We start from the raw sequence: 26,388 nt of genomic DNA, 5'->3' as shown, positions 1-26,388 counted from the left end.
AAAGACATTAAGGCAGCAATTATAAATATACTCCATATGTTCAGGAAGGTAGAGAAAAACATGAGCATGTGAAGGAGAGAAGTGGAAGTTATTTTTAAAAAGGGAGAGCCAAGTAGGACTTCTAGAAATGAAAACTACAATATCTGAAATGGAAAATACAGCCCTGGCCAGTATGTTTAGTGATTATAGCAGCCACTGCACCTAAGGGTCACAAGTTTGATTCCATGCCAAGGGCATGTACCTGGGTTTCAGGTTCAATTCCTGGCCCCTGGTTGGGGCGTGTGTTAGAGGCAACCAATCAGTGTGTGTCTCTCTCATGGATATTCCTCCCTCACTCCCTTTCACTCTCTCCAAAAATCAATGGAAAAAATATCCTCAGGTGAGGATTAACAACAACAAAAAAGAAAATACAGCAAATGAGATGAGCAGATTCAACATTGAAGACGAGCAAGATTAGTTAAAACCTGAAGACAGCAATAGCAATTATCTAAAATGAAGCACCAAGAGAAAAAAATACTTGGAAAAAATACACATCAGTGAGACATGGGACAATATCATGCAGTTTAACACAAGCAAAATAAGTTTCAGAAGGAGATGGAAGACAGAAAAAAATATTTTAAAGAATAGTAAGCAAATGTTTACCAAGTTTGATGAAAACTATAAACCCATAGGATATAGAAGTTCACAAATCTCCAAGCAAAGGAACCAGGCAAAATAATCAAATTGTTGAAATGAAATGACAAAATCTTAAAAATTACCTTAAAAGCAGCCAGAGGGAAAAAGTATCACCTTAAATAACAGATGAACAGATATATAAAAATTAATGTAGACCTCTTGTCAGAAACTATGCATGTCAGATAATAGTGAAGTGACATTCTTAAAGTACTAGAAGAAGAAAACGGCCTAGAACTCTGTACCTGGCAAAAATGATCTTTCCAAAATGAAGGCAAAATAAAGACTTTTTTGGATTAAAAAGCTGAGAGAATTTGTCACCAACAGACTTGCATTACAAGAAATGTTAAAAGTAGTTCTTCAGGCAGAAAGAAAATGGTATCAGAAATTTGCATCTTACAAAGAGAATAAAGAGCACTGGAAACAGTAAATATGTGGGAAGATATAAATGCCTTTTTCCCTTGAAAAGAACTGCCTACAACAAGAATAAAAATATATTGTGGTGTCTATAACATAAGTAGAAGTGAAATAATAAAAAGGTATAGCTCATAAGTCAGTAGTAGAGATAAAGTGGAATCATAAAAAATACCAAAAGATGATAGGAAAAAAAGAAAAAGGTGATATAAATAGACAAATAACAAGATAGAGGTTTAAATCCAACCATATTAATAATCACATGAAATGTAAGTGATCTAAACACCCTCACTAAAAGAGATTGTATGATTAGATGTTTTTTAAGAAGACTTAATTATGTACTGTCTACAAGAAACACACTTTGAATATAAAGATATAGTTGGAATTAAACAAATGAGAGCCCTGGCCAGTGTCGCTCAGTTGGTTGGGCATCGTCCTGTGCATCAAAAGTTTGCTGGTTCCATTCCTGGTCAGGGCACATGCCCAGATCCCCAGTAGCAGGCATGCAGGAGGCAGCCAATCAATGTTTTGTTCTCACATTGATGTTTCTCTCTCCCTCTCACTTCCTCTCTAAAAAATCGATTTAAAAATATTTTTTAAAAGTAACAGATGAGGAGAAACCAAGATGGTAGCATAGGTAAACACCAGAGATTGCTGCCTCGCACAACCACTTCAAAAATACAACTAAAAGACATAACAGACATCATCCAGAACCACAGGAAGGCTGACTGAGTGGAATTTCTACAACTAGAAGGAAAGAGAAAAGCATACCGAGACTCAGAGGAGGTGCGGTGCTGAAGTAAATACAAAGGTGCGGAGGTGCATTCGGAGAGGGCTGGGGGCTGAGGACACGATTGTCTTTTTCAATCGGGAGAGAGTCTCAGGCTCTGAGCTCCAGTTCCAGGCGAGACTCTAGGGACCCAGACTCATACGGGAGAAACGGGACTGTCTGGCATCGGTCGGAACTCGAGGGCAGCTTTCTCTCGGAGGCACTCGCGGCTATTGCCAGGACCTCTGAAGGCAGGACTGAGAGCAGCCTTACTGCTGGCTCACTCGGCCGCCCTGTTGATCCCCTGGGACCCCGCCCCGCCCAAGCCGTGCAGGCTTTTGCATATGAAAGACCCAGCCCTTTGTAATCTGAAAATGACTTAACAAACTGCAGCTGCCCCAAGGCCCCAGGGCAACTTGCATTGCTTTACAGCTGGCTTCCGGTAGCCTCAGGCAAAAGCAAGATTAGCACCTCCTTAGATCCAAGAGCCAGTGTACCCAGTGGTCAGAGTGGGACCATCCAATTACAACTCCTCAGATCCATAAGGGACACACTCAGGGGGCAGACTCAGTGAGCACCAAAGCCCCACTGAAGCAAGTCTTGCCCCATAAGGGTGTCTTCAGCACAGAAGTTCTCCCACCATAGACACAGCTGATTCTCACAGCCAATTGGCCTGGAGGTCAAATCCTCCCAGTTTTACCTACAACAATCAAGGCTTAACTACAACAAGACTGTGCACAAAGCCCACAAGGGGGTGCACCAAGAGTGTCTACCTCAGGTAATTGGGACACTTAGCACAGAAAGCCACTCTATCGACACAGTGAAGCATAAAAAATGCCGAGACAGAGAAACAGGACACAAATGACAGAAATGGAGGAAAGCAAACTACTGGATATAGAGTTCAAAACCACACTTTTTAGGTTTTTCAAGAATTTTCTAGAAACCGCCGATAAATGTAGTGAGATCCTCAAGAAATCTAGTGAGACCCTCGATGTTGTGATAAAGGACCAACTAGAAATTAAGCATACACTGACTGAAATAAAAAATATTATACAAACTCCCAACAGCAGACCAGAGGATCGCAAGAATCAAGTCAAAGATTTGAAATACGAAGAAGCAAAAAACACCCAACCAGAAAAGCAAAATGAAAAAAGAATCCAAAAATACGAAGATAGTGTAAGGAGCCTAATCAAAAGAAAGCTGGAGTTCCTATATTAATATCAGAAATGTATATTTCAGAGCAAGAAATATGAGATACTCCAAAATGTCTAGACATCTAATAACAACTTTAAAATAAATGAAAGTAAACTAGTAGAACTGAAAGGAGAAATAGACAAATACGCAACTATAGTTGGAAACTATATTTTAGTTTTAATTTTTTCCCCCGAATTAAGATTTGTTCTCTCATTAACCAGAAGATTATGCCTGCCAAGCCTGATTATAGAAATAATATTAAAGGTGCAGATTCTACATAAGTACCTACAGTCAGGTGTCAGTAAAAATAGTAAATATTGGGGCTTACTAATTGCGAGGTGTATTAGTTTCCTATTGCTGTTGTGACAAATTACCACAATTTAGTGGCTTAAACAAATTTATTATCTTACAGTTCTGGAATTCAGAAGTCCAAAATGGGTGATAAGGGAGATGTAACTCAGTGTTTAGGATAGCAAAGTACAATTTGAGGTGAGAATTATATTCATCGGAATTTATTGAGATGTATTTCCAGAATAATTAGACCATTATATGGGAAGAAAACAAAACTGCATTGCCCTAGGCACTTGGGGGAGGGGGGGGATGATCCATTTACACATGGTTTCTCTTCTCAAGGTGTTTGTTTTCTGAATTAAATGCAACAACAAGGGTGTATAAGAAATTCATCCTTGGAGAGTTGCAAGGTTTAGATTAGTCTAAAGTCATCAGGCTAATTGAGAGTGTTTGTGTTTCAGTGGAGGATGTGCTTTATGGGGAGGAGCAGCAGAATGAGGCAGAGAATATACAAATGAGAAATAATGTAAAGTAAAGAAATAACATTTGACATTACTGAAGATGATAGAATATCCATATTTGGGCATTTTAGGGTAATTTCTCATTTTCCTGGAAAGGCTTACAGTGGTTCTCAACCTTCTGGCCCTTTAATACAGTTCCTCATGTTGTGACCCAACCATAAAATTATTTCATTGCTACTTCATAACTGTAATGTTGCTACTGTTATGAATTATAATGTAAATATCTGATACGCAGGATGGTCTTAGGCGACCCCTGTGAAAGGGTCATTCGACCCACAGGTTGAGAACCGCTGGCTTAGAATTTGATGAGTCATCTTAAGGAGTTCCTTAAAGAAAAATATGTTCAGGTTAGGAATATTTAACATTAGGGTGCTCTATAACCCCCAAGAGTGTCAGGTCTAAAGTATATAAAAAACATGTAAAAAGATTCCATATGACCCCCAAAAGTCTTAAAACCGCCAACTTCCCTATGACTTGCTTAATCACTTCTTGTGATTAAAGTAGAGAATAAGAAAGAAATAAAAATTTTATTGACTTTATGCTTGTTTTTAGCTTATGAATAAAATCCCCTTGTTTCATTTCTGCATTCAGGCTATGTAAATTTACACCAAGAAACTGCTAGAAGAATTTAATGTTCAGTCAAGAAATAGACATCAATAACATACTTGAACATCTTTCCCCTTCCCTACCCCATATAATATAGTAAGGGGGTAGAAAACAGTGGTGTTATGTCTTCAAATTCAATGCATAAAGTTAAGCTCCTTTTTAAATTCGCTCTGATTCCTAGAGATGGAGTTTTACTCCTAACAACATAGGGCCTAACTGAAGCTCAGTTGATAACCTAGATTCCTATTGGGTTGCTTGGAGGTCCTAGCCACTTTGTAGTTTGCTTAATGGAGAAGGGAAGATTTGTGTATCATCTTAATTTCTCATTTTTTAAACAATATTTGCCACAGTTAGAAGCCTAAAGCTTATAAAATGTGGATAATACTTTTAAATTCTATTTTGTAGATGAGAAATGTTATGCAATGTACTAGCAGTTTTTAAAAAACATGAAGCAGTGTGTGGGCTATATGGTGAGGCTTATCACAGAAAGAAAATATATACATATATATGTATATTCGATATATGAAGTGTACATGATACACACATACATTTATGGAGAAGATAATTTCAGTTTGGGAAGATATAGTTTTCTCTTTGCCAAATATTTGTAATTCAGATCTCACCTTTGTAAATAATCCCAGTACCAAGAATTGAAACTGTTTATGTAAATGTCCATAAAAACTTAGTTTCAACCCTTAGAAAATATGTAGAAATGTATTTCTAAACATTAAGAAATACTATTTTGGATAAATTTTATCTCTACTTCAGGCACCTTATTTAAGTAAATGGAATTTGTGTTGTAATTTCCAGTTGTCTCAAATTTAAAAACCAACAGGAAGTATTTATACCCTTTGCTCAGCATGCAGTAAGGTCTTAAGTAGGAGTTAAATGAAAGTTCCTACAGTGCTGAAGTTAATTCGGTTTGGTAACCTTCCTGTTTGATTAGAAAATTGTACATCTGGGAAATCTTAGCTTAACTCATATTTAATTCACATTTATTGCTGATAAGATTTATATTCCATACCAATACATCATTCTGTGGAAAGGCAGATTGTATTTGTTTCTTGATTGCTGTTCTTATCAACTTTTATGACATAAAAATTTCAGAAGCTTAGAGAAAGGTGTTCTTTTGAGGGGCAAAAAGGTGTACTTCTCTCGGGTTGCCTATTTGGAAAGTGCTAACATACCATATAATAGATGCATAGCAAAAAAAAAGCATGTTGCTTAAATTAACTGATGTAGGAAGGTGATTATTTCTTTATTGATTTAAAAAAAGATACCACTTTATCCATAGACATTTTCCTTTGCTTGCCTACTTGTATGGTGGGAACCAAAGTAAGTGTTCATTTAATCTTACAACTACTTTATAAAGTAGAAGGTCTTATCTCAGCTTTACAGATGAGAAATCAAGATTTGGAAAGGTTACCTAACTTGTCCAAGATTGTCCAGCTTACCAATATTCAAATTTAGGTCTATCAAACTCAAGAGCTCAGGTTTTTTCCAAAATATACTATCTCCTTTTTATTTTACTTAATTTATTAGTTTCTTCTATATTTTCATAGCCTTTATTACTCAAAATAAATCCTATAGAAATGCATTTTTCCTGACTAATTTTACACATTGTTCTAACAATTAGGTTTATTGAGGTACTAGACGCCCGGTGCACAAAATTCATGCATGGGGAGGTGGGGGGAGCTGGCCCTCAGCCCAGCCTGTGCCCTGACCACTAGGGGGAAGCTCCTGCATTGAGCAACTATACATCATAGTGACCGGTCGTTCCGCTGTTTGGTAAATTTGCATATTAGCCTTTTATTATATAGGATAATTTACATTCAATAAAATGCACTTCTTTTAGCCTGGCTGGTTTGGCTCAGTGATTAGAGCATTGGCCTGTGGACTGAAGAGTCTTGGATTCGATTCTGGTCAAGGGCGTGTGCCTTGGTTGCAGGCTTGATCCCTGGCCCCAGTCATGTGGGAGGCAAACAGTCGATGTATCTCTCACATCGATGTTTCTCTCTCTGTCTCTCCCCCTCCCTTCCATTCTCTCTCTCAAAAAAAAAAAAAAATCAGTGGAAAAAATACCCTTTGGTGAGGATTAATAACAACAACAAAATGCACTTCTTTTAAATGTACAGTTAGCCCTAGCCGGCTTGGCTCAGTGGATAGAGCGTCAGCCTGTGGACTGAAGGGTCCCAGGTTCGATCCCGGCCAACGGCACATGCCTGGGTTGCAGGCTCGATCCCCAGTAGCGGGTGTGCAGGAGGCAGCCGATCAATGATTCTCTCTCATCATTGATGTTTCTATCTCTCTCTCTCTCCTTCTCCCTTCCTCTCTGAAATCAATAAAGAAATATATTTAATAATAATAATAAAGTGTACAGTTATGTGAGTTTTGACATATATATACATTCACGTAACCTGCACCACAACAATCAAAATCTGGAACATTTCCATTACCACCCCACCCCCTCACCCTTGCAAAGTCCCTCATGCCCCTTTAGAGTCAATTCCTTCCTGCCACTACTGATCTTACTTTTATCTCTATAGTTTTGCTCTTTCCAGAATGTCACATAAATGGAATCATATGTTAAGTAAACTTTATTTTAGGATTCATCTATGTTGTTATAGGTATCAGGTATCAGTTTATTGCTGAGTTGTATTTCATTGTATGAATGAATCACAATTTACCAATTGATAGACATTTGGGATTTTTCCTGTTGGTATTATTATAAATAAACTGCTATAAACATTTATGTTTATAACCTATTAATTATAGAATTTCTGGGTTAGTATGGCATTCTCGTGAGTGAGATCCTAAGAGATCCCTTGGTCTTAGATAATCTAAAAGGAGACTTGTCACTGAGGGCTCTGAGCCCTCTTAGAAATTGGGGACGAAAAACATGTTGACTGTTTTCAAAATTTGGAGGTACTATATGACATTTAGGACATACTTTTTAATTTCGCATACTGTAAAAGTAGAAAGATAAATTATATGAAATGAAGTACAATGAAAATGTAGCATAATGGCAAACACTGAACTAAGAGTTCAAAAATTGAATTCTATCTAGTCCTTTAATCTGGTTTCAGTTTCCAGGTCTCTCTTATTAGACTTTGGACAGATTTTTACTTTGAACAAACTAGTAATCCTCTGCAAGGAGCAAAATAAAACTAACATTTCCACTTTCTTTTTAATCCTCACCTGAGAATTTTTTTTTTTTTTTAATTTTAGAGAGAAAGAGAGATCGATGTGAGAAAGAAACATTAATCAGGGGATTGAACCCACAACCTAAGTATGTGCCCTGACCGGGAATTGAACCCACAATCTTTTTGGTGTACGGGACCATGCTGCAACCAACTGAGCCACCTGACCAGGGCCCACAATTTTCAGATATATACATTATTTCATTTAGTTCTCAAATCTACCCTATGAGGTACCTATGAGGTAGATAGTACTAGTTCTATTTCCCTGATGAAAAAACTGTGATTCACAGAAGTGAAGTAACTGGCAGGGGCAGCAAAGCTAGTAAGTAGGTGGTTGAGTGAACAGATGACTCCATATCATTTCCCTATCTGGAAAAGGAGATAATACACACTTTGTAGATATGAGAAGTATATGTGATAGTCTCTTTCTCTCCTTCCCTTTTAACAAAGGTCCCTCTGTTTCCTGCCCTGCTATTCTGTTAACTGTTATTAAGAGAAATCTAAAATGTGGGTGCTAACCTTATCTTTTTTTTAATTGCAAAGATTATATAGCGCAGAAAGCTGGTATATTAGATGTTTCCTTTTATCATAAACATTAGAAAAACAATAAGTCAACTAGCAAATAGAATTCACAGTATAATCTAACAACCTGACAGATTGTTCTCACATAATTCTTGTTAGCACATTCTCTCAGTTATTTTTTTCCCAATGTGATACTTTCTGCATTGCTTTGTGAAGTAGCTCAGAAATGCATTCTACTGTTTCTGTGCTAAAAATTAGCCCAGTCACTTCTCACATTTAGGAATCAGTGTGGGCACTGATTTCTTCACATACAGCTTCTGTATGGCCAAGACAGCCGTGGGCAAACTACAGCCCACGGGCCGGATCCGGCCCGTTTGAAATGAATAAAACTAAAAAAAAAAAAGACAAAAAAGACCGTACCCTTTTGTGTAATGATGTTTACTTTGAATTTATATTAGTTCACACAAACACTCCATCCATGCTTTTGTTCCGGCCCTCCTGTCCAGTTTAAGAACCCATTGTGGCCCTCGAGTCAAAAGTTTGCCCACCCCTGGGCCAAGACTATCTCTTTATGCCTTATGATTGTTTAAAATTACTATAAGCAACCGACTTGATGAACCTTTCCCCTTTTGTCATTCCTGTTTTGCAGGATTGCACCAAACTTGATAAAACATTATCAGCAGCTATTTTGTAGAACTTCTTAGGCTAGTTCTACCAATTTGTATTGAAAATCCCCCTGTCCAGAGCCATGCAGAGTAAACACATCATTAGGTTTTCTTTCTCCAGACTTTCCTAATGAGGGGAGAAATCTCACACAGCTGGAAAAACATGGGACTCCTTTTTGAACTGATTTATTTACATAGCATATGCTTAGTTTAACACATTGCTTAGAAGAAGCAGACACTTTTTTTAGTTAAGTACTATACAAATACTTCAAAGAACATTTTAGCTACACTATAATTGTTTAGCTTTTCTGGATACAAAGCTGCTCTTTGCTCTCTGTCCTAGTTCTTTATATTATTGCTTTAAATGTGAGAGAGAATTAAGCTGAATACATGTAGAAGCTGTTTTCAGAAACATTTTCGTTTCAGAAGTTGCTGCATAATACGAGTAGTTTAAGATGTCTGCACAACCAAGGACAAACCATTGTGCTCTGATCTAGTCGGTAAGAAAGTAAATTGGTGACTTGGAGCCAGGTAACATGCTATTGTGGTCAGATGTAAAGAGCCTTCACTTTGCAGCCAGATGGATCTAGGTTTAAATCCCACTCTGTGCTTGCTAATAAGTTTTTTCCCAGCAGAGTTAAAACTGCTCAGTTTTCTCAACTACTATATGCTGGTGATAATAAGAGCTTCTTCTTAGGGGTTGATTTCAGTAACTAAAGTATGTACAGCACCTGGCATATGGTAAAACTACTCATTAAATTTTTCCTTTCCCTGTAACCTTTCCTCCTACCCCTTCAAAAACTAAACAAAACAAACACTTTTATTCTTCAAATGTGGTTTTTAAAAAACCTAATATGTCTCATGCAGGTTTGAGGGTGGATTAGGGTAGCAGGGTGGGCCTACCCATGCAGTGCTGGGGATGATTTTCAGGAAAGCTCTGCACTAGGGAAAACTAGGTTGCCATATTAGGTAATACAAGCCAATGGATTAGTTTGAAACTATACATGACTATAAACACTGTGACTAGATACATACCTTCTGTATGCCTGAATAAACACATTTCAATTTAATATTTGAGGATTACCTACAATGGATAAGACATTCTACTGAGAGATGATATGCTCTTATGCCCTTCTTTCCTTTTCTTTTTAGGCCACAACACAAAAGTGGTGTCTGAGGCTTCAGTATTTTTATTGGGCCATAATGTGATGTAAAAAGATAGAAAGCACTAGATCCCTAATGATGTAGGTGTTCATTAGCTCCAGACTACCTACCTACTTCTGAGTTTTGTCAACTGAAAGATGTTATTGCCAATTCAACAGCAACAGGAGCCCCCAATTTGAAGTGCATTGAAGGGGGAGTGACTTTATGTAGTGCAAATAGTTCAATTATGATATAGCTCAGCTATGACAGCTCAATAGTGATATATCATGGTTGGAACACCACGGCTGTGAGACAGCTCAGGTGAGAAGGCCCCAGTGTTACAGCTCTGCTCCACTCCTGCATGACTGCTCCATTTCCAGCTCTGATGTCACATCTCTACCTGGGGAAACACAGTTTGAAGGAAACTTAAAGGACATTCCAGTGAGGCAAAAGTAGCTTGCTAATATAGATACTAGTGCCCACTCCCAGTCTCTGATTGGTGCATTCTCATACAAATGAGGGTTTCAAATCCTTTGAGTTTGATTGGTCCAAAAAGCACTATCCTAATTGGTCAGAATGGAGCTGCTCTGATTGATTGGTGAATATACAAATGAGGATATAGTTGTGCAGCTCCCTGTGGATGGGGAAAGTCTCAGTCCTATTGATTGAAATACCATTCCAGGATTTCTCTTATAAGGGTTGGCTCAGAGAGCAGATACACAGTGTTAAGAGGTTTGACAGCCCAGTCTGTGGCTTTTCCTTGAAATACAACATGTGTGAGAGACTTCTGCAAACAATGGTTGCTAGACTCTGATTATGAATTTGAGCTCAATTAACAAAGAGGAGTCCTTTTTAGCAGGTATATTCTTCTCAAGGTCAACAGTTTAATTTACTGTTGTGAAAATAACAATGGCTTAAACACATTAAGGATATTTTTTCTGGTGTCTGCTAATAGCAGAACCTAATCCTAACAGATTCTGATAGCATTCTGGCTATAGGTATTTGATTCCCTATAACCCTACCTCCAGTCACTATTAAAACGACTAATATATCTAAAAATAGTACACCAGCACTGAAACATGGAAAAGGGGTGTTTATATACCTGAAATATAGAAATGTAAAGAAATTTCTATTAGAAATAATCTAGATATTCCCACTGAAAGCAACTAGAACTCTTTCAAAAATGGCTGTTTCATGGGTTCATCCATGATGAACCTGGATATCTTGCCATACAAGAAAGCAGGAAAGCTATCAGAAACTACTTAAAAATAGAATTGCCATATGATCAACAATTCTACTTCTGGGTATTTGTCCCAAAAGAATTGAAAACATGGTCTTGAAAAGATATTTGTACACCCATGTTTATTGCAACATTATTCTTAATAGTCAAGAGATGGAAGCAATCTAAGTATCCATCAGTTGATAAATAAAGAAGCAAAATGTGGTATATACATACAATTGAATACTAATCAGCCTTTAAAAGGAAGGAATTTCTGGCATGTGCTACAACATGGATGAAACAAGAATATACCAAGTGAAATAGGCCAATCACACAAAGACAGATATTATATTATTTCACTGATATCAGATATTTAATGTAATCAAAAGCATAAACACAGAAAGTAGATTGGTTGTTACTATAGGTTGGTAAGGTGAGAAGAATAGAGAGTTAATGTTTAATGCTTAATGAGTTTCAGTTTTATAAGATGAGAGTTATGGAGATAAATGGTAGTGATAGTAGCACAACATTATGAATATTTAATACCTCTTAATTGTACCCTTAAAGTGGTTAAGAGGATATATTTTATGTTATGTGTATTTTACCACAATTTTCTTTTTAATTGGGGAGAAAAAAGAAAGTTAGCTTCCACACTCGAGTAATAGAAAGCAGCAGGTGGTCTCAGCTCTCCTTGCAAATACAGCACAGTACCATAGTGTACCTTTCCCAGCTTCTATACCGTTAACATTCTCTATTAGATGGGTCTCCTTTATTTCTATAGTTGGAAGTTTTTCATTTTTGTTTTGTTTGTTTTTTCCTTTCGTGGCAATGGATATGAGAATAGCAGAGAAAGCTAAACTATTGGGTTAAGTTGTTTCAAAGCAGATTTGTTTTGAGTAACTGAGCAGATAAACTTGAGCTTTGTTGCCACAGATAATTTTCATTCTGAGGGTAATTACAGGCAGTCTATATCCAATATTATACATTCTTGCCAGAAATGACACTAAGTAGAAAAAAAGGTTAAAACATTTAACCTGGGTTGTAGTTTTGTGGGGGCTTTTGTTTTTGGTTTTTTGGGGTGGTTTTTGTTTTTGTTTTTGTTTTGCCCCTGCCTAATTAAAAGACAATCATGAAATAAAAATATTTTTACCTTAAGATTTATACTTTTTACAGCCTCCCTTTTTATACTAATGCTAGTTACTCTGACATATATTGCCACCTTGGGATTTTTAGAACACCAACACATTATTTTCAAAGCCTCAAATTAACATGGACTGATGAAACTGTTATTATGCTCCATTTCTGTCTCTAGAGAAAGGTTTTGTTTTAACAAGCCACCCCAGAGCATCATGATAATTATCAGCAGAAATGAAGCTTTGTTATGCATTTGTAAGTTATTGCTGGATTTGTGGGGCCAGTGGGATCCTATTTTCAAGGGCTTAATTATTCTAATCTACCTAGAGACCGGGTAGCTTTATTGGACTGTATATACTTAAATATTCATAATTATGAGTCATTTCTACTATTTTCTTATATTAATATGGCATGCAATTACACTGTTGAATTTGAAGACAATTCAAAAATACTAATAAATTTTTAGAATACTAGATAACTTTTCCTAAAATCATGTTTTACCTTTGCAAGCTATTAATTCAAGGTCAGAATTCAACTTTGTCTGGAATAAGACCTATAAATCTTTGAGTTCAATTCACAACTGGTAACCTATTATAAATTTGAATATTTTCTTAGGGAAGGTAGTATTCAGCATCAGAAATACAATATATATCTGCTCAAAGATACCCTATGACATGTCAGAACACAAGGTTTGGAATCAAACAAACTTGAATTCAAATCTCAAGTGAACTATCAAGTAATCTTGTGACCTAGGGTAAATTACTTAACATCACATAGCCTCAGTTTTATCATCTGTAAAATAGGAGAAATACAATTTTTAATCAGGTTTAAATTCTCATTTATTTTGGCTTTGTTCCTGTCCTCTTCTTTAGTGAAGCTATTGTGGACTATTATACCTTAGCCTCTTCATTTCTGAAATGTAAATAATATAATATACCATATACTCCCTATTCAATTTCTTTGGGATGTGTACCCAGAAATATAATCTTATTTGATGCATTATAGGCCACTTGTATCAAAGATTACTTTAACTTTTGTTATTCTAAAAAATGGGGACTAGCAAAATTCCCTTCTCAGTTTGTCCTTTATTGTAATTGCCAGAGAATACTGCTTGTTTACATTATTGGAAGAAGCCTGACCACCAGAAATATTAGGCAGTTCTCCTCTGAGTTAGAGCTATCACAGAATGCTTAACCATTTGTGTAATTTAAATCTTGGTCTATCAAACAGTAAACAGATGGAACATTACTAAGAGCAGTAATTAAATTATAAATCTGTTTTAAAGAGTTGGCCAGTATACAGCGTCACAATCCATATTCTATTGTATCCATTATGTTCATTTTTATTTGGATTATGATTTCAGAATACCCAAATATGGGAAAGAAAACAAAGTTATCCATTTTAAATATCTGTTATTTTTAAAATTGCATACTTAACATTGTTCGTTCATTCACCAAATCTATATTGAATGCCTCCGGTGAACCAGGCACGTTTCTAGCCGCTGGGAATCCAGGAGAAACAAAATCCTAGTCCTTGTGGGATTTAAATTCTAAATTGGAGATGGCTAATAATCTAAGTATGTATATGTAGTATCAAGTGGTGATACATGCTAAGAAGGAAAATAAAGCTGGAGAATGTCAGGGTGAGAACTGCTATTTTAGGTAGGGTGGTCAGAAATGGTCTCTTTGACCTGTTGCCCCTTAAGCAGGGACCTGAAGAAATAAGGGAGCAAGCTACTGGATATTTGGGGAAACAGTACCAGGCAGAAGGAATAGCAAGTGCAAATACTTGTCTGTCAGTCTTCTACTCATTCCACCTTGAAGCTTTCCTCAACACGTTACAAAGTTAAGGGACAGTAACAGGCTTCCTCCTTTATGTTTTATACCAAATTTATGTAACCTTTTTTACAGTTTTTGTCTCATAACATTTTCTATATACATAGTCAGTTTGATTATCTATTGAGCAACTCCTATTCCTTTTATTTACTTGGTACCAAAGAATTATAACAAATGTAAATTGTTAGATATATAAATAATTAAAGAATGAGCAAGCAAGCTTTGGTCTACGTTATTCAGAGGAAAGAAAAAGCCAATGATTTCTTTCAATGAAATCTTGTACAAATCTATCTTAAGGTTGCTCTTAACTGAAATATGACCTTCATATTTTAAAAATTCATGGTGATATTCACAGTTTTAATGTTTATTGAATTACTCTAGTGGTTATTTGAAATATTCTGTTAAGAAAATGAATTTGAAAAGTAAATTATCACAGAAGAGTTCTTTGAATTGCAGATCGTTTTAGAAGAGACCAATTTGTTCTCCCAAAGAAAAACTGAGTTATATTTTGTTTTCCCTAATTTTTATCTATTTCTGCAAAGTTTTTCCAGTTTCTTTATGATCTTACTGAATGTTATTTTCTATTTTAGATATCCACAGTTACTAAAATCAAATTTTATTGCATTATGTTTCTAATAAAATAAATCTTTAGGGTCAGCAATAGATGAGGTTTCAAAGTTTTTTATTTATGGGGTTTTTTAAACTTTTTTTGTAACTTGAAAGGTTAATCTAGTTCATAGATGTGGCAAAGGCTTTAAAGTTAAGTAGGAAGCTTGTCACCACTCAGCAGGAAACCCTCGTTTTAGCTCTTAAAGTTACTATCATTTATACTTAGCAAAATGTCAATGCAGGCTACTTTTTGAAATTTGAAAGTTTCTATGGTCAGTTTTCTACAATTTGAGCAACATTATAATAAAATGTTCACATTTACCTTTAGATAAGCCTGATTTGGTAGTTAATACCGCATGCCAATATCAGGGTTTTCTTTCTCTCCATCCTCCTCCTATCTCACCAATCTCTCCCTCTTCTCCAAAAATGTCAGTGCCTGTTTTGAAAGCTAAATACTTATACACGTTTTTAACTTAAAATTTATTCTTATTTCTTTTAACATTTTAACAATATTTCTTTGACCTTTTTAATTTTCAATTTATACAGTTAAAAACAACAAATATCATGAAAATTAGAAAATACGCTTTTTTTACTAAAGTAAGATCATACTATATTGCTGTTTTATAACCTCCTTTTTTTTATTTAACAGTATCTCTCCATATGTCCTTCCATCTTTCCTTCTTATCAAGTCCATAGTCAAATTTCCTGGTGTAGGACAAATTTTCACATCTGGTTGTTATATGCCTCCTCTCTCTCTCTCTCTTTCTCTCTATCTCTCTTCTCTCTCTCATTGAATCTAGTACCCTTTTTCTTTGTATGCCACTAAACTTATTGAGGAGGCAGGGCTAGTTCTCCTGCAGGATGTTTTACCTTCTAAATGTATCTGGTTGCTCACATACTTAACTTGTTCCTCTATACCTTGTATTTCCTATTAACTAGAAGTTAAATCTTAAGGCCCGGGAGATTTAAGTTAAACATTTTTGGTTGGGCTATTTGATAGGTTATGTACTTTTTATTTTAACTCATCAAGAGACATTGTATCTGCAGAGAACAGACTGACAGCTGTCAGGGGGAGTGAGGGCTGAGTGAGATAGGTGAGGGTACTAAGCAAAGAAAAAAAAAGGGAGATTCATGGACACAGACAACAGTATGATGATTGCCAGAGGAAAAGGGGGGTGGAGGGAGGTAGAAGTGGGGATAGGGGGATAAATGGTGATGGAAGGAGAACACACAATACAATATACAGATGTATTGTAGAATTGTATACCTGAAACATGTATACTTTTATTAACCAATGTCATCGCAATAAATTCAATTTTTTTTAAAAAGAGACATAGTATCTAGATGAGTCACCATTAATGAGACTGAATTTGACCGCTGAATTAGGGTAATGACCATTTGATCCTTCACTGTAGCATTTCATCTTTCTCTTTGTGACTAGAAAACAATACATTTGGTGTTACTTTGCACAGTATGAATCTCTATGTCCCTAGCAAACATATACCTTACTCTAATATTTGCCTAAATTAGTAATTTAATGAGGGTGCCCATAATTTTTTTATTTAAAAATTTTTTTCTACTTTATTAGCCACAATTTTTCTATAAAATAGGATTTTTTAACATATGAGGCTATTGGTTTGGTCATCTTAATTCTCACAACTCTGACTAGTGGGGAAGGGGACCTTTCAGGCTCATTCCTGTCCTGTGTCTTTTTGCTATGATACTACTTTTCTAAATTATGGAAACATTTAAACATAAAAGTATAGAGAAAAATACAGTGAACCTCCAAGGTATCTTTCAGCCTCAGTAATTATCAATATATTTCTAATCATCTTTTATTTGACCTCTTCAACTTTTTTTGATTTCTGGATTATGATTCCATTGATATTTGAAAAGTTTTCTGTTATGGCAAGGCCCAGACCTGGAATCATCCATTTCTCTAAGAAGCCCTGATTGCTTTGATTGAGGAATGGTATCAGATAAAATCTGGGCATAAAGGTTATTGAAAGTTTTTAACTTCGATTTTTCTTTACTTTCCCCTCATGTGCCTCATCACAATGGTAGCCTACTTTTTACAAGGAGGATTACTCTCACCGGAGTCATGGAGAATGGGCACTTCTCAAAGATGCAACAAAAAGCTTTATATTTCTATTTTAATTGGTCTATGTTTTAGGTATAGCTGACAAATGATTCAAATTTTGGCAGGTAAATGTTTTTAATAAAGGACCTTTTTCTGAAATAAACACCATTTATTATCAGTTTATCTATACCACAATATAAGGAAATTCTCAATGTATAAATATATTACTTCTGAAGGTTTGCTTATGCCACACTGTATTTTCTTTTTTGTGTGTTTTTTTAGTATTCAACACATTTTCTCATACTAATAATGCAGATGATAAAATGTTATTGAGTTCTAGCTCTTAAAACCTGTATGATTTCCAAGATTAAAGCCATATCTTTGCCTTCTTTTCCTCCTGATGCTCTGATGAAATAAAATGTATAGAAATAAGAAGTGAAGAAGCCAATAACAATAAATAAGAAGACTCCCCAAGAGTAATAATTGAACAGATTTCTGGATCTCTTTTTGAGTACAAGAAGGCACAAGTATATCCCTCATCTCACCTCCCATACCTCTCTCACCCCTGCACTTGGACTACAGATAGCTGGCATGAACCCAGGCAAAGCACCAGACAGATCTTTTTTTAGAGAAATTGTACTAAGGCTTCTTGAGTACAAGTTATGTCCCCAGAACAAAAGAAAAAGCCATCTTTATTCTGGCATTTACAGGGCCTGCTGGCTCCCCACCTACACATCCTAAAGGAACACTGTATACCTAGCCCACACAGAGGCCCCCTCAGGAGAGCCATTTCACCAGAAACAAAACAAAACAAAAAAAAACCCAGACCATCTTGACAGTAACAGAGAAAATTTATGTTGGCTAATGAGTCATTTAGGCCCAAATATGAATGAGTAACCAGAGATAACCAGGCATATGAGGAAAACTAATGGCATGAAAGAGAGACTAAAATAATCAGAAAAATGCCACTGGAGAAAATAGAGGTAACCAGAGATAACTTTATAAAAGAGAAACTAATATACTCAAAGCTACAAGAAGATACATTGATTAAACAAGAATAAGAGGACACCAGTTTTCAGATTGAAAGGACACATCAAGTATTGAAATAGTGATGCAGACATAATACTGTAACACGTGAGCCTGCACAATTCCTAGGATAAAAGATCCAGAGAAAAGTCATGTACAAAGTGACAAGTATCAGTCTGAAATCAAATCTCTCATCAGTAACCTTTAATGCTTTAAGACAGTAAAATATTGCCTACAACATTTGGAAAGAAAATACAGTACAGTGCAACCAGGGATTCTATATCCTGCCAAACTATTCATGAAAGGTGAGAGCAGAATAAAGTTGTTTTCAGACAGGCAAGGACTCAAAGTTAACTTTCTTGGAATTAAAAGAAGTAAATGGATTGCACATTCACCATCAACCTTCTTGTAAAACAGAAATTCATTGTGTATTTTTTCATTAAACATTTTCATTTTGGACTTTTTGTTTTTTTTAATCTCATTGGTGCCAAAAGAGTTTATTGAGAGGAAAAGGGGATGGAGGATTGCAAACAATAAAATAAGTAGTTATGGATTTATACCACAGAATAAATGACAGAGCTACCATAGCAAACAGCAATGAGACCATTCCCTTTACTCTCAGCAGGCTGAAATATTCCATATATTGCACATAAATAACTCAAAATTTTTCATATTTCTCAATGACCCCAGCAACAAGCAACCTAGGACCGCTTGCATATATAATCACAACTGGCTGGTACACTATATGGCCAGCAGGGACAACAGCATCAAATTCTTCTCCCATCATGACTGGAATGACATGATCTGGCTTATATTCAAAAGCATCATTCTGACCGCTGTGTTGAAAATAGACTTGGGGGTAGAATAATAGAGCAAGGATAGAAGCACATAGACCAGTTTGGACATCATTGCTATATTCCACATGAAAAGTTACAGTGGCTCCGATTTGGTGGTAATAGTAGTAACAGAAAAGAAGTCAGATTCTGGGCATAATTTGAAGGTAGAGCCAATAGGATTTCCTGACTGATTGGATATGGGGTGAGCAACAAAGGAGTCAAGATTTATGGTCTGAGCAGTAAGAAATGAGGAACAGATTGAGGGAAAAGATTAGAAGTTAAGTTTTGGGTGTTATATTTCAGAAGTCTATTTGACCTCCAAGTAAAGATGTCAATTGTTGGATTGGAACTTAGATATATATGTCTGCAGTTCTGAAGAAGGACTGACCTGGAGATAGAATTTGGGGAGTATATGAATTGTATTTAAAGCTAGGGGATTGGGTGAGATCTCCTAGAAGTGAGTACAGATAAAGAAGATGTTTGAGGACTGGGACCCTATGTCACTCCCAACATTTTAGTTTCAGGGTGATGAGAAGGAATGATTGAAGATGACTGAGGAGGAGCAGCCACTGGGGTATAAGGAGAACCAAGACAGAATGGTGCCCTAGAAGCCAAGGAATCATTGACTGTTTTATACTGTGAAGAGGTCAAGTAGGATGAGCACTAAGAATTCACTGTTGGATTTGGCCACATGGATGTTGGCATTTACCTTAATAAGACCTGTTATGTGTTTAAACAGCTACTAAGATGTTGAGACAAAAATATGTATTAAGTTGTTTGGGCCCAACTACTTAATAAATGGAACTATTAGATATTTCTTTGGGCCTATAGGCTCTGTGAAAAAATTACTGTGGTACAAATGGAGCTACAAACAGAAAGTTTGAGAATCTCTGCTTTAGAGGCTTGTGCCAAGTGAGCATTTTTTTTTTTTAAATCTTTATTGTTCAGATTATTACATTTGTTGCTCTTTTTTCCCCCCATAACTCCCCTCCTTCCAGCTCCCACCCCACCCTCCACCCTCACTCCCCACCGTGTTCATCCATAGGTGCATGATTTTTGTCCAGTCACTTCCCGCATCTCCCACACCCCTTTTCCCCCCAAGAATAGTTAGTCCATTCCCTTTCTATGTCCCTGGTTCTATTATAATCACCAGTTCATTCTGTACATCAGGTTATTTATTCACTTGATTCTTAGATTCACCTGTTGATAGATGCATATTTGTTGTTCATAATTTGTATCTTTACCTTTTTCTTCTTCTTCCTCTTCTTAAAGGATACCTTTCAGCATTTCATATAATACTGGTTTGGCGGTGATGAACTCCTTTAGCTTTTCCTTATCTGTGAAGCTCTTTATCTGACCTTCAATTCTGAATGATAGCTTTGCTGGATAAAGTAATCTTGGTTGTAGGTTCTTGGTATTCAGCACTTTGAATATTTCTTGCCATTCCCTTCTGGCCTGCAAAGTTTCTGTTGAGAAATCAGCTGACAGTCGTATGCGTACTCCCTTGTAGGTAATTGAGCCTCTTTCTCTTGCTGCTTTTAAGATTTTCTCTTTGTCTTTTGCTCTTGGCATTTTAATGATGATGTGTCTTGGTGTGGTCCTCTTTGGATTCCTTTTGTTTGGGGTTCTCTGCGCTTCTTGGACCTGTAAGTCCATTTCTTTCTCCAGGTGGGGGAAGTTTTCTGCCATTATTTCTTGAAATAGGTTTTCAATATCTTGCTGTCTCTCATCTTCTGGCACTCCAATAATTCTGATATTAGACCGCTTAAAGCTGTCCCAGAGGCTCCTTACACTATCTTCACACTTTCGGATTCTTTTTTCATTTTGCTTTTCCAATTGGGTGTTTTTTGTGGAATCTTTGGTTTGATTCTTGTGCTCCTCTGGTCTGCTATTGGGTATAATATTCTTTATTTCAGTCCGTGTATGCTTACTTTCTAATTTCTTTATCGTAGCATCGAGGGTCTCATTAGTTTTCGTGAAGCTCTGCACAAATTTATGGCAAGCCCTCAAAATTGCGATTCTTAGCTCCATATCCTCCATTTCTGTCATGTTTTTTTGTCTCCGCATCTTTTATGCTTTCTTGGTGCACCCCCTTGTGGTCTCTGTGCGCAGTCTTGTTCTAGCCAAGCCTTAATTGTTGTAGTTAACACTAGAGGGATTTGACCACCAGGCCGACTGGCTGTGAGAATCAGCTGTGGGAAAACTTCAGTCTTCTGGGGAGGCGCTAATCCAGCCTTTGCCTGAGGCAATCGGCAAATGGCTGTGCGCAGGGCTTGGGCGGGCGGGATCAACAGGGCGGGGGGAGGGAGCCGCTATGGCCGCTCTCAGTCCGTCCCCAGGGGTTCTGCCTCTCTGTCCCAGCAACCGCTGCAAACCTCGGAGGGGCCGTAGCCAGACAGTCCCGCTTCTCCCGTTTGAGTCTGGGTCCCTAGAGACTCGCCCAGATCTGTAGCCCAGAGTCTGAGACTCACTCCTGATTGAAAACGACAACCGCGCCCTCAGCCGCCAGCCCGTTTTGCGCGCGCACCACCTCACCACCGCACCACCGTACCTTTAAATTTTCCACACTACGCCTCCTCTGAGCGTCGGAATGCTGTTGTTTTTGCTTCTAGTTGAAGAGTCTCTCCTCAGCCAGCCTTCCTGTGGTTCTGGTTGATGTCCGTTCCGACTTTTAGTTGTATTTTTGAAGTGGTTGTTTACGGTGGCAATCTCTGGTGTTTACCTATGCCGCCATCTTCGATCTCCCAAGTGAGCATTTTAAGGGGAAAGCACCTCTTGCCTTGTCTTTATCATGCCAGAAACTTTGAGTTTGTAATTTTAAATCTGATTAGATTACATACAATTAATAAAATTTCCTTAATGTGGTAATTCAGCATAAAAAATAAAGCCTTATCTTGTGAAATATCAGTAGTAATACATTTTTGCATGAATTTTTCTTCTTGATTCCATAGGTATGGTCTGAATATGCGTTGCTTGGCAGCTCGGGTCAACTATAAGACTTTGATTATCATCTGCGCACTCTTCACTTTGGTCACAGTACTTTTGTGGAATAAGTGTTCCAGCGACAAAGCGATCCAGTTTCCACGGCACCTGGGTAGTGGCTTCAGAGTGGATGGATTAGAAAAAAGAGCAGCAGCATCTGAGAGTAACAACTATGTGAACCATCTGGCCAAACAGTCCGAGGAGGCATTTCTTCAGGAACAGCAGAAAGCACCCCCTGTCGCTGGGGGCTTCCATAGCAATGGGGGAAGCAAGGTGTTAGGACTCAAATATGAAGAAATTGACTGTCTCATAAATGATGACCACACAATTAAAGGGAGACGAGAGGGGAATGAAATCTTTCTTCCATTCAGTTGGATAGAGAAATATTTTGATGTTTATGGAAAGGTAGTTCAGTATGATGGCTATGATAGGTTTGAATTCTCTCATAGCTATTCCAAAGTCTATGCACAAAGAGCTCCTTATCACCCTGATGGTGTGTTTATGTCCTTTGAAGGCTACAACGTGGAAGTCCGAGACAGAGTCAAGTGCATAAGTGGGGTAGAAGGTTGGTATCTCTGCTCCACTGCATTTTTCTATCCTGATTGTGTTGGGGAATAAGATACTATAGGTATTAATTATATAGCAAGTACATACATAATTTACCATCAAGAGACCTTTCATCACTCTGACTTAGCACGGAAGAACAATTTATTCTCAACCTAGGGCAACTTTCTAGATGGTGTGAGCTACAATAAGATCATACCTGATCAAATAGGATTATTCCGTCAATATGCCTCAGAATCAAAAATTCTCACCAGTAAGGCCAAGGCACGGGATCTTCAAAAATTTTGTGTTAAAATATAGTTATTTTCCTATAAGAGGAGATGGAAAAGAACAGAGACCATTCAGTGGAGCCATCAATGTCCCAATTACAGTCTTATTACCAGACTAGAGGCCCAGTGCATGAAATTTGTGCACGGGGGTGGGGTCCCCTCGGCCTAGCCTGCACCCTCTCCAATCCAGGATCCCTCTCACAATCTGGGACCGCTGGCTCCTAACTGCTCACCGGCCTACCTTCCTGATCGCCCCTAACGGCCCCCCCTGCCAGCCTGATCACCCCTAATTGCCTCTGCCTGCCGGCCTGATCACCCCTAACGTCCCCCTGCCCCTGCCGCCAGCCTCGTCGCCCCCAACTTCCCCCCCGCTGCCAGCCTAGTCTCCCCCAACTGCCCCCCTGGCTGGCCTGGTCGCCCCATGCAGCCTGCTGTTCAGTCATTTGGTCGCCCCTCACTAACCCCCCTGCCGGCCTGGTCGCCCCACACAGCCTGCTGTTCGGTCATCCATCTGGTTGTTCTGTTGTGACAGCCCCTGGCTTTTTATATATTAGGATTAGCCAGGCATCATCTCTGGGTGGAGGTTTAAAGTCCTCATAACTAGACAATCCATAGATACCATGTTCTCTGAACTTAATCTGAACTCCTGTAATCTATTACATATTGTCTTTCAAATTTGGAGCAATGGAAATTCCTTATGATTATATTGGTGTCCAATTTGAATTTGTATTTCAAACCTAGGATTGATCAGAAAGCGAAATTGAATTTGACTTTTCATTTACTTATGATTTATTAACTTTAGAAATTTTCAGTTCTATTTACTAAGGGATTTTTTTTTTTTACCTTTTCCTTTTATGCTTAGAAAGTCATTTGCCACACCATAATCAGCTGTTCCTCTGTATTTTCTCTAATAGTTTTATAGTTTTTGTTTTTTTACATTTAACTTTTTTAATCCAGCTAAGTTGGTTAATGTTTTGGTAAATGGCAAAAGGTAAGGTCTGTCTTTAGACTTTTTTCCTAACATGTATTAAATAATCTCCTCTTTTCCCCACTGATTCATGATGCTAGCTTTATCATTCTACTAAAGTATTTTGAATACCAGAGTATGTTTCTGGCCTACTATTCCATTGATCAGTCTATCAGTTCTCATGCCAGTTGTATATTATAGTTACCAACCATCTTTAATAAGACTGTATAAGCTTTCCTTTTATGAAGTGAAAATAATTCTGTTTGAATTTTAGAGAAAAAATATCTCCCCTTGGAGAAGGAATTCAGAAGTTAAAAAGCTTACTTGTAGCCTAGGTTTCTTCACCTCTGTGGCCCCTAGTTTCTTAAACTGTGTTGAAACTATATCAGAGCACATATAGTTTTATAGGTTCCCAGTTTCTGCTGGGACTAGAACTACATACAGATAGGACTTTATGTCTCAACACATACCCATGGTGCAACAATACAATAGTCTGTGCAATGTGGTGTGATTGTATTTCCCATGTAGGGAATTACTAAAATAAATAAAATACGGACACCAAGCATGTATAACTTTTCCTTAGAACTTTACAGGAGGATAATCTATTAATGAATTATTTCAAGAATCTGTTTAAACATACCACTTTAATTTATTTTTAAAAATACTCCTTGTTCTCAAGTATTACCTTTTGACATGAAGGATATGAAAAAGCTTCGCAAGCTTGTTTATACTTTTAAGTTGCCTAATCTTAACTGGGTTCTTAAGTAAATGCTTTACCCATCAGATTATATACTTATGAGACCACATCTTGATATTGGAGGAGAGATGAGTATGTAATTAACTTGATTGTTAAGTATAAATGTTTAAGAAAATTTCAGGATTGACACTCTAGAATAAAACTATGATAACATTATCTACATGTATTTAAATTGTGCAAAACTTGAATGTTTGAAGCAGGATTATAAAACATAACATCTATAGCTATGAGCAGAAGTACCACTCATGAAAAGTCAGTTTAAAAGATAATCTACAACATTACATTACTGCCTGTCAACAAATAATGAATGCGAGTAAATGAATGTTTAATTTTGTTTTTCCTATCTGGTTAATTTGGGTACTATTTTTTAGTAAGTATGGAAACTATATGAGGAAGCTCAAATTTTGCTGATAACTTTATATCCCCAGAAGTAAAACAGTGAAGAGTGGTGTTCAAACAAACTTATAAATGTATGGACATGATTATTTTGTTTCTCTATGTTATAGGTGTACCTTTATCTACACAATGGGGACCTCAAGGCTATTTCTACCCCATCCAAATTGCACAGTATGGGTTAAGTCATTATAGCAAGAATCTAACTGAGAAACCTCCTCATATAGAAGTATATGAAACAGCAGAAGATAGAGACAAAGCCAACAAGCCCAATGACTGGATCGTGCCAAAGGGCTGCTTTGTGGCTAGTGTGGCTGATAAGTCCAGATTCACCAACGTTAAACAGTTCATTGCTCCAGGTAAGTGAGGTATTGTGTGACTGCTAATTTTATGTTGATTTATAGCATCTGATACTCTTTAAATTGTTTTTTAAAAAAAACACACATTAGCAAACCTTTCATGTTACGTATATAAAGAAACAAATGGTGTCACTAAAGTAAAATCCCTAAAAAGGAACAGCTAAAAAATTCAAGGTTATAGAAGGTATATTTTCTGGGTGAAGAGCCAAGCCCTAGATTGAATATTAAGATCCAGGTTACTGCCCTAACTGGTTTGGCTCAGTGGATAGAGCGTTGGACTGCAGACTGAAGATCCAGGTTACTGCGTGGTGTGCATCTCCTTCCAGGGATCTGTGTCCCATAAGAATGAAGATTTTTTGTGTATTTCAGTACAATATTCTTTAATTTTTAAACTATTTTGCATTAAGGTAGAAGTTTTCCCTTATAGAAAGAACCAGCCTTTCCTTTGCATATTTTTACCAGAAGCTATTAAATTTTTTCAAGATAAGACAGCATTACCAACCAGGCCTGCTTCCTATATTGAATTTTGTTAATGTACTAAATTGTCTCAAATTTCATATAAAACCATTTCATTAATAAAATCATTTATAAAATCAAATTAACTTTATGCAACATTTTCCCTTTTACTAAGACAGTCTCATTAATTAGGATGTAATGCATTTTCCTCCACTAATCAATATCGATGAGAATTAATGAGTCCATTACTTAAAAAGACAATGAAATAATTTTAGTTAGCACCTCAGGCTTTACTTCTCTATGGGGAAATGTTGTCAAAAATAGAACTCATTCCTCTCTCCCACCAACCTTGCAGTCAGTAAATAGAAAGAGAAAAGGTTATAAGCCCTCTTCTGTATTCTCTCCTTGTCCTTTATTGATGACTATGTAATTCACAGACCTTGAAAGCCACAATACAAATCTACTCATTCTGGATGGCCTTAAGTAATGGATTTATGAGTGCTTAATGCAGTACAAATAATGGGTGACCTTTCGTTTTTATTCTGTGACTAGGACTCCTTTTCTCCTGTGGTATTCTGTGATATTCAGTACATAGAACATCTTTTCTTATTGTAAAACAGCAGGCTTAGCTGGGTGAGAAAGTATGTGGAAATGTTTAAGGATATTTAGCTTGTGATACCTAAGAGGTAATTTATTGCAGCAGGAAATGCTTGGACAAAGCAAAAGGATATTTGGTTTGGGGTGCACCAAAGGGGCTTATTTTTGCACTAATTACAAAATGTTGTCTGGATTAGGGTGGCAAACAGCAGCCCTCATCTTGATCTCTTCAAGTGCTGGAAGGTTTCTAGAGCAATCTTTTGAACTCTATCCTATTTAGAGCAATAGATTTCATGGTCCACTTTTGG

At 37.0% G+C, this 26,388-nt stretch overlaps 1 protein-coding gene across 2 annotated transcripts in view; it reads left to right on the top strand.

Moving 5' to 3' along the window:
• The window catches only part of GLCE (glucuronic acid epimerase), a 98,312-nt gene that overhangs the window by 64,486 nt on the left and 7,438 nt on the right, over window positions 1-26,388 (top strand). For both annotated transcript variants that reach the window (XM_070420315.1, XM_070420325.1), the window contains 2 exons: window positions 21,688-22,283; window positions 24,782-25,027. In XM_070420315.1, coding sequence (XP_070276416.1) covers window positions 21,701-22,283; window positions 24,782-25,027 — 829 coding nt within the window. In that variant the 5' untranslated portion in view covers window positions 21,688-21,700. The remainder of the gene's footprint in view (window positions 1-21,687; window positions 22,284-24,781; window positions 25,028-26,388) is intronic.

The sequence above is a fragment of the Myotis yumanensis genome, unplaced genomic scaffold (assembly GCF_028538775.1).
Source record: "Myotis yumanensis isolate MYYU_CA2020_CCGP unplaced genomic scaffold, mMyoYum1.0.hap1 SCAF_1, whole genome shotgun sequence".
NCBI lineage: Eukaryota > Metazoa > Chordata > Mammalia > Chiroptera > Vespertilionidae > Myotis > Myotis yumanensis.
This window is presented reverse-complemented; position numbering and strand designations above follow the sequence as displayed.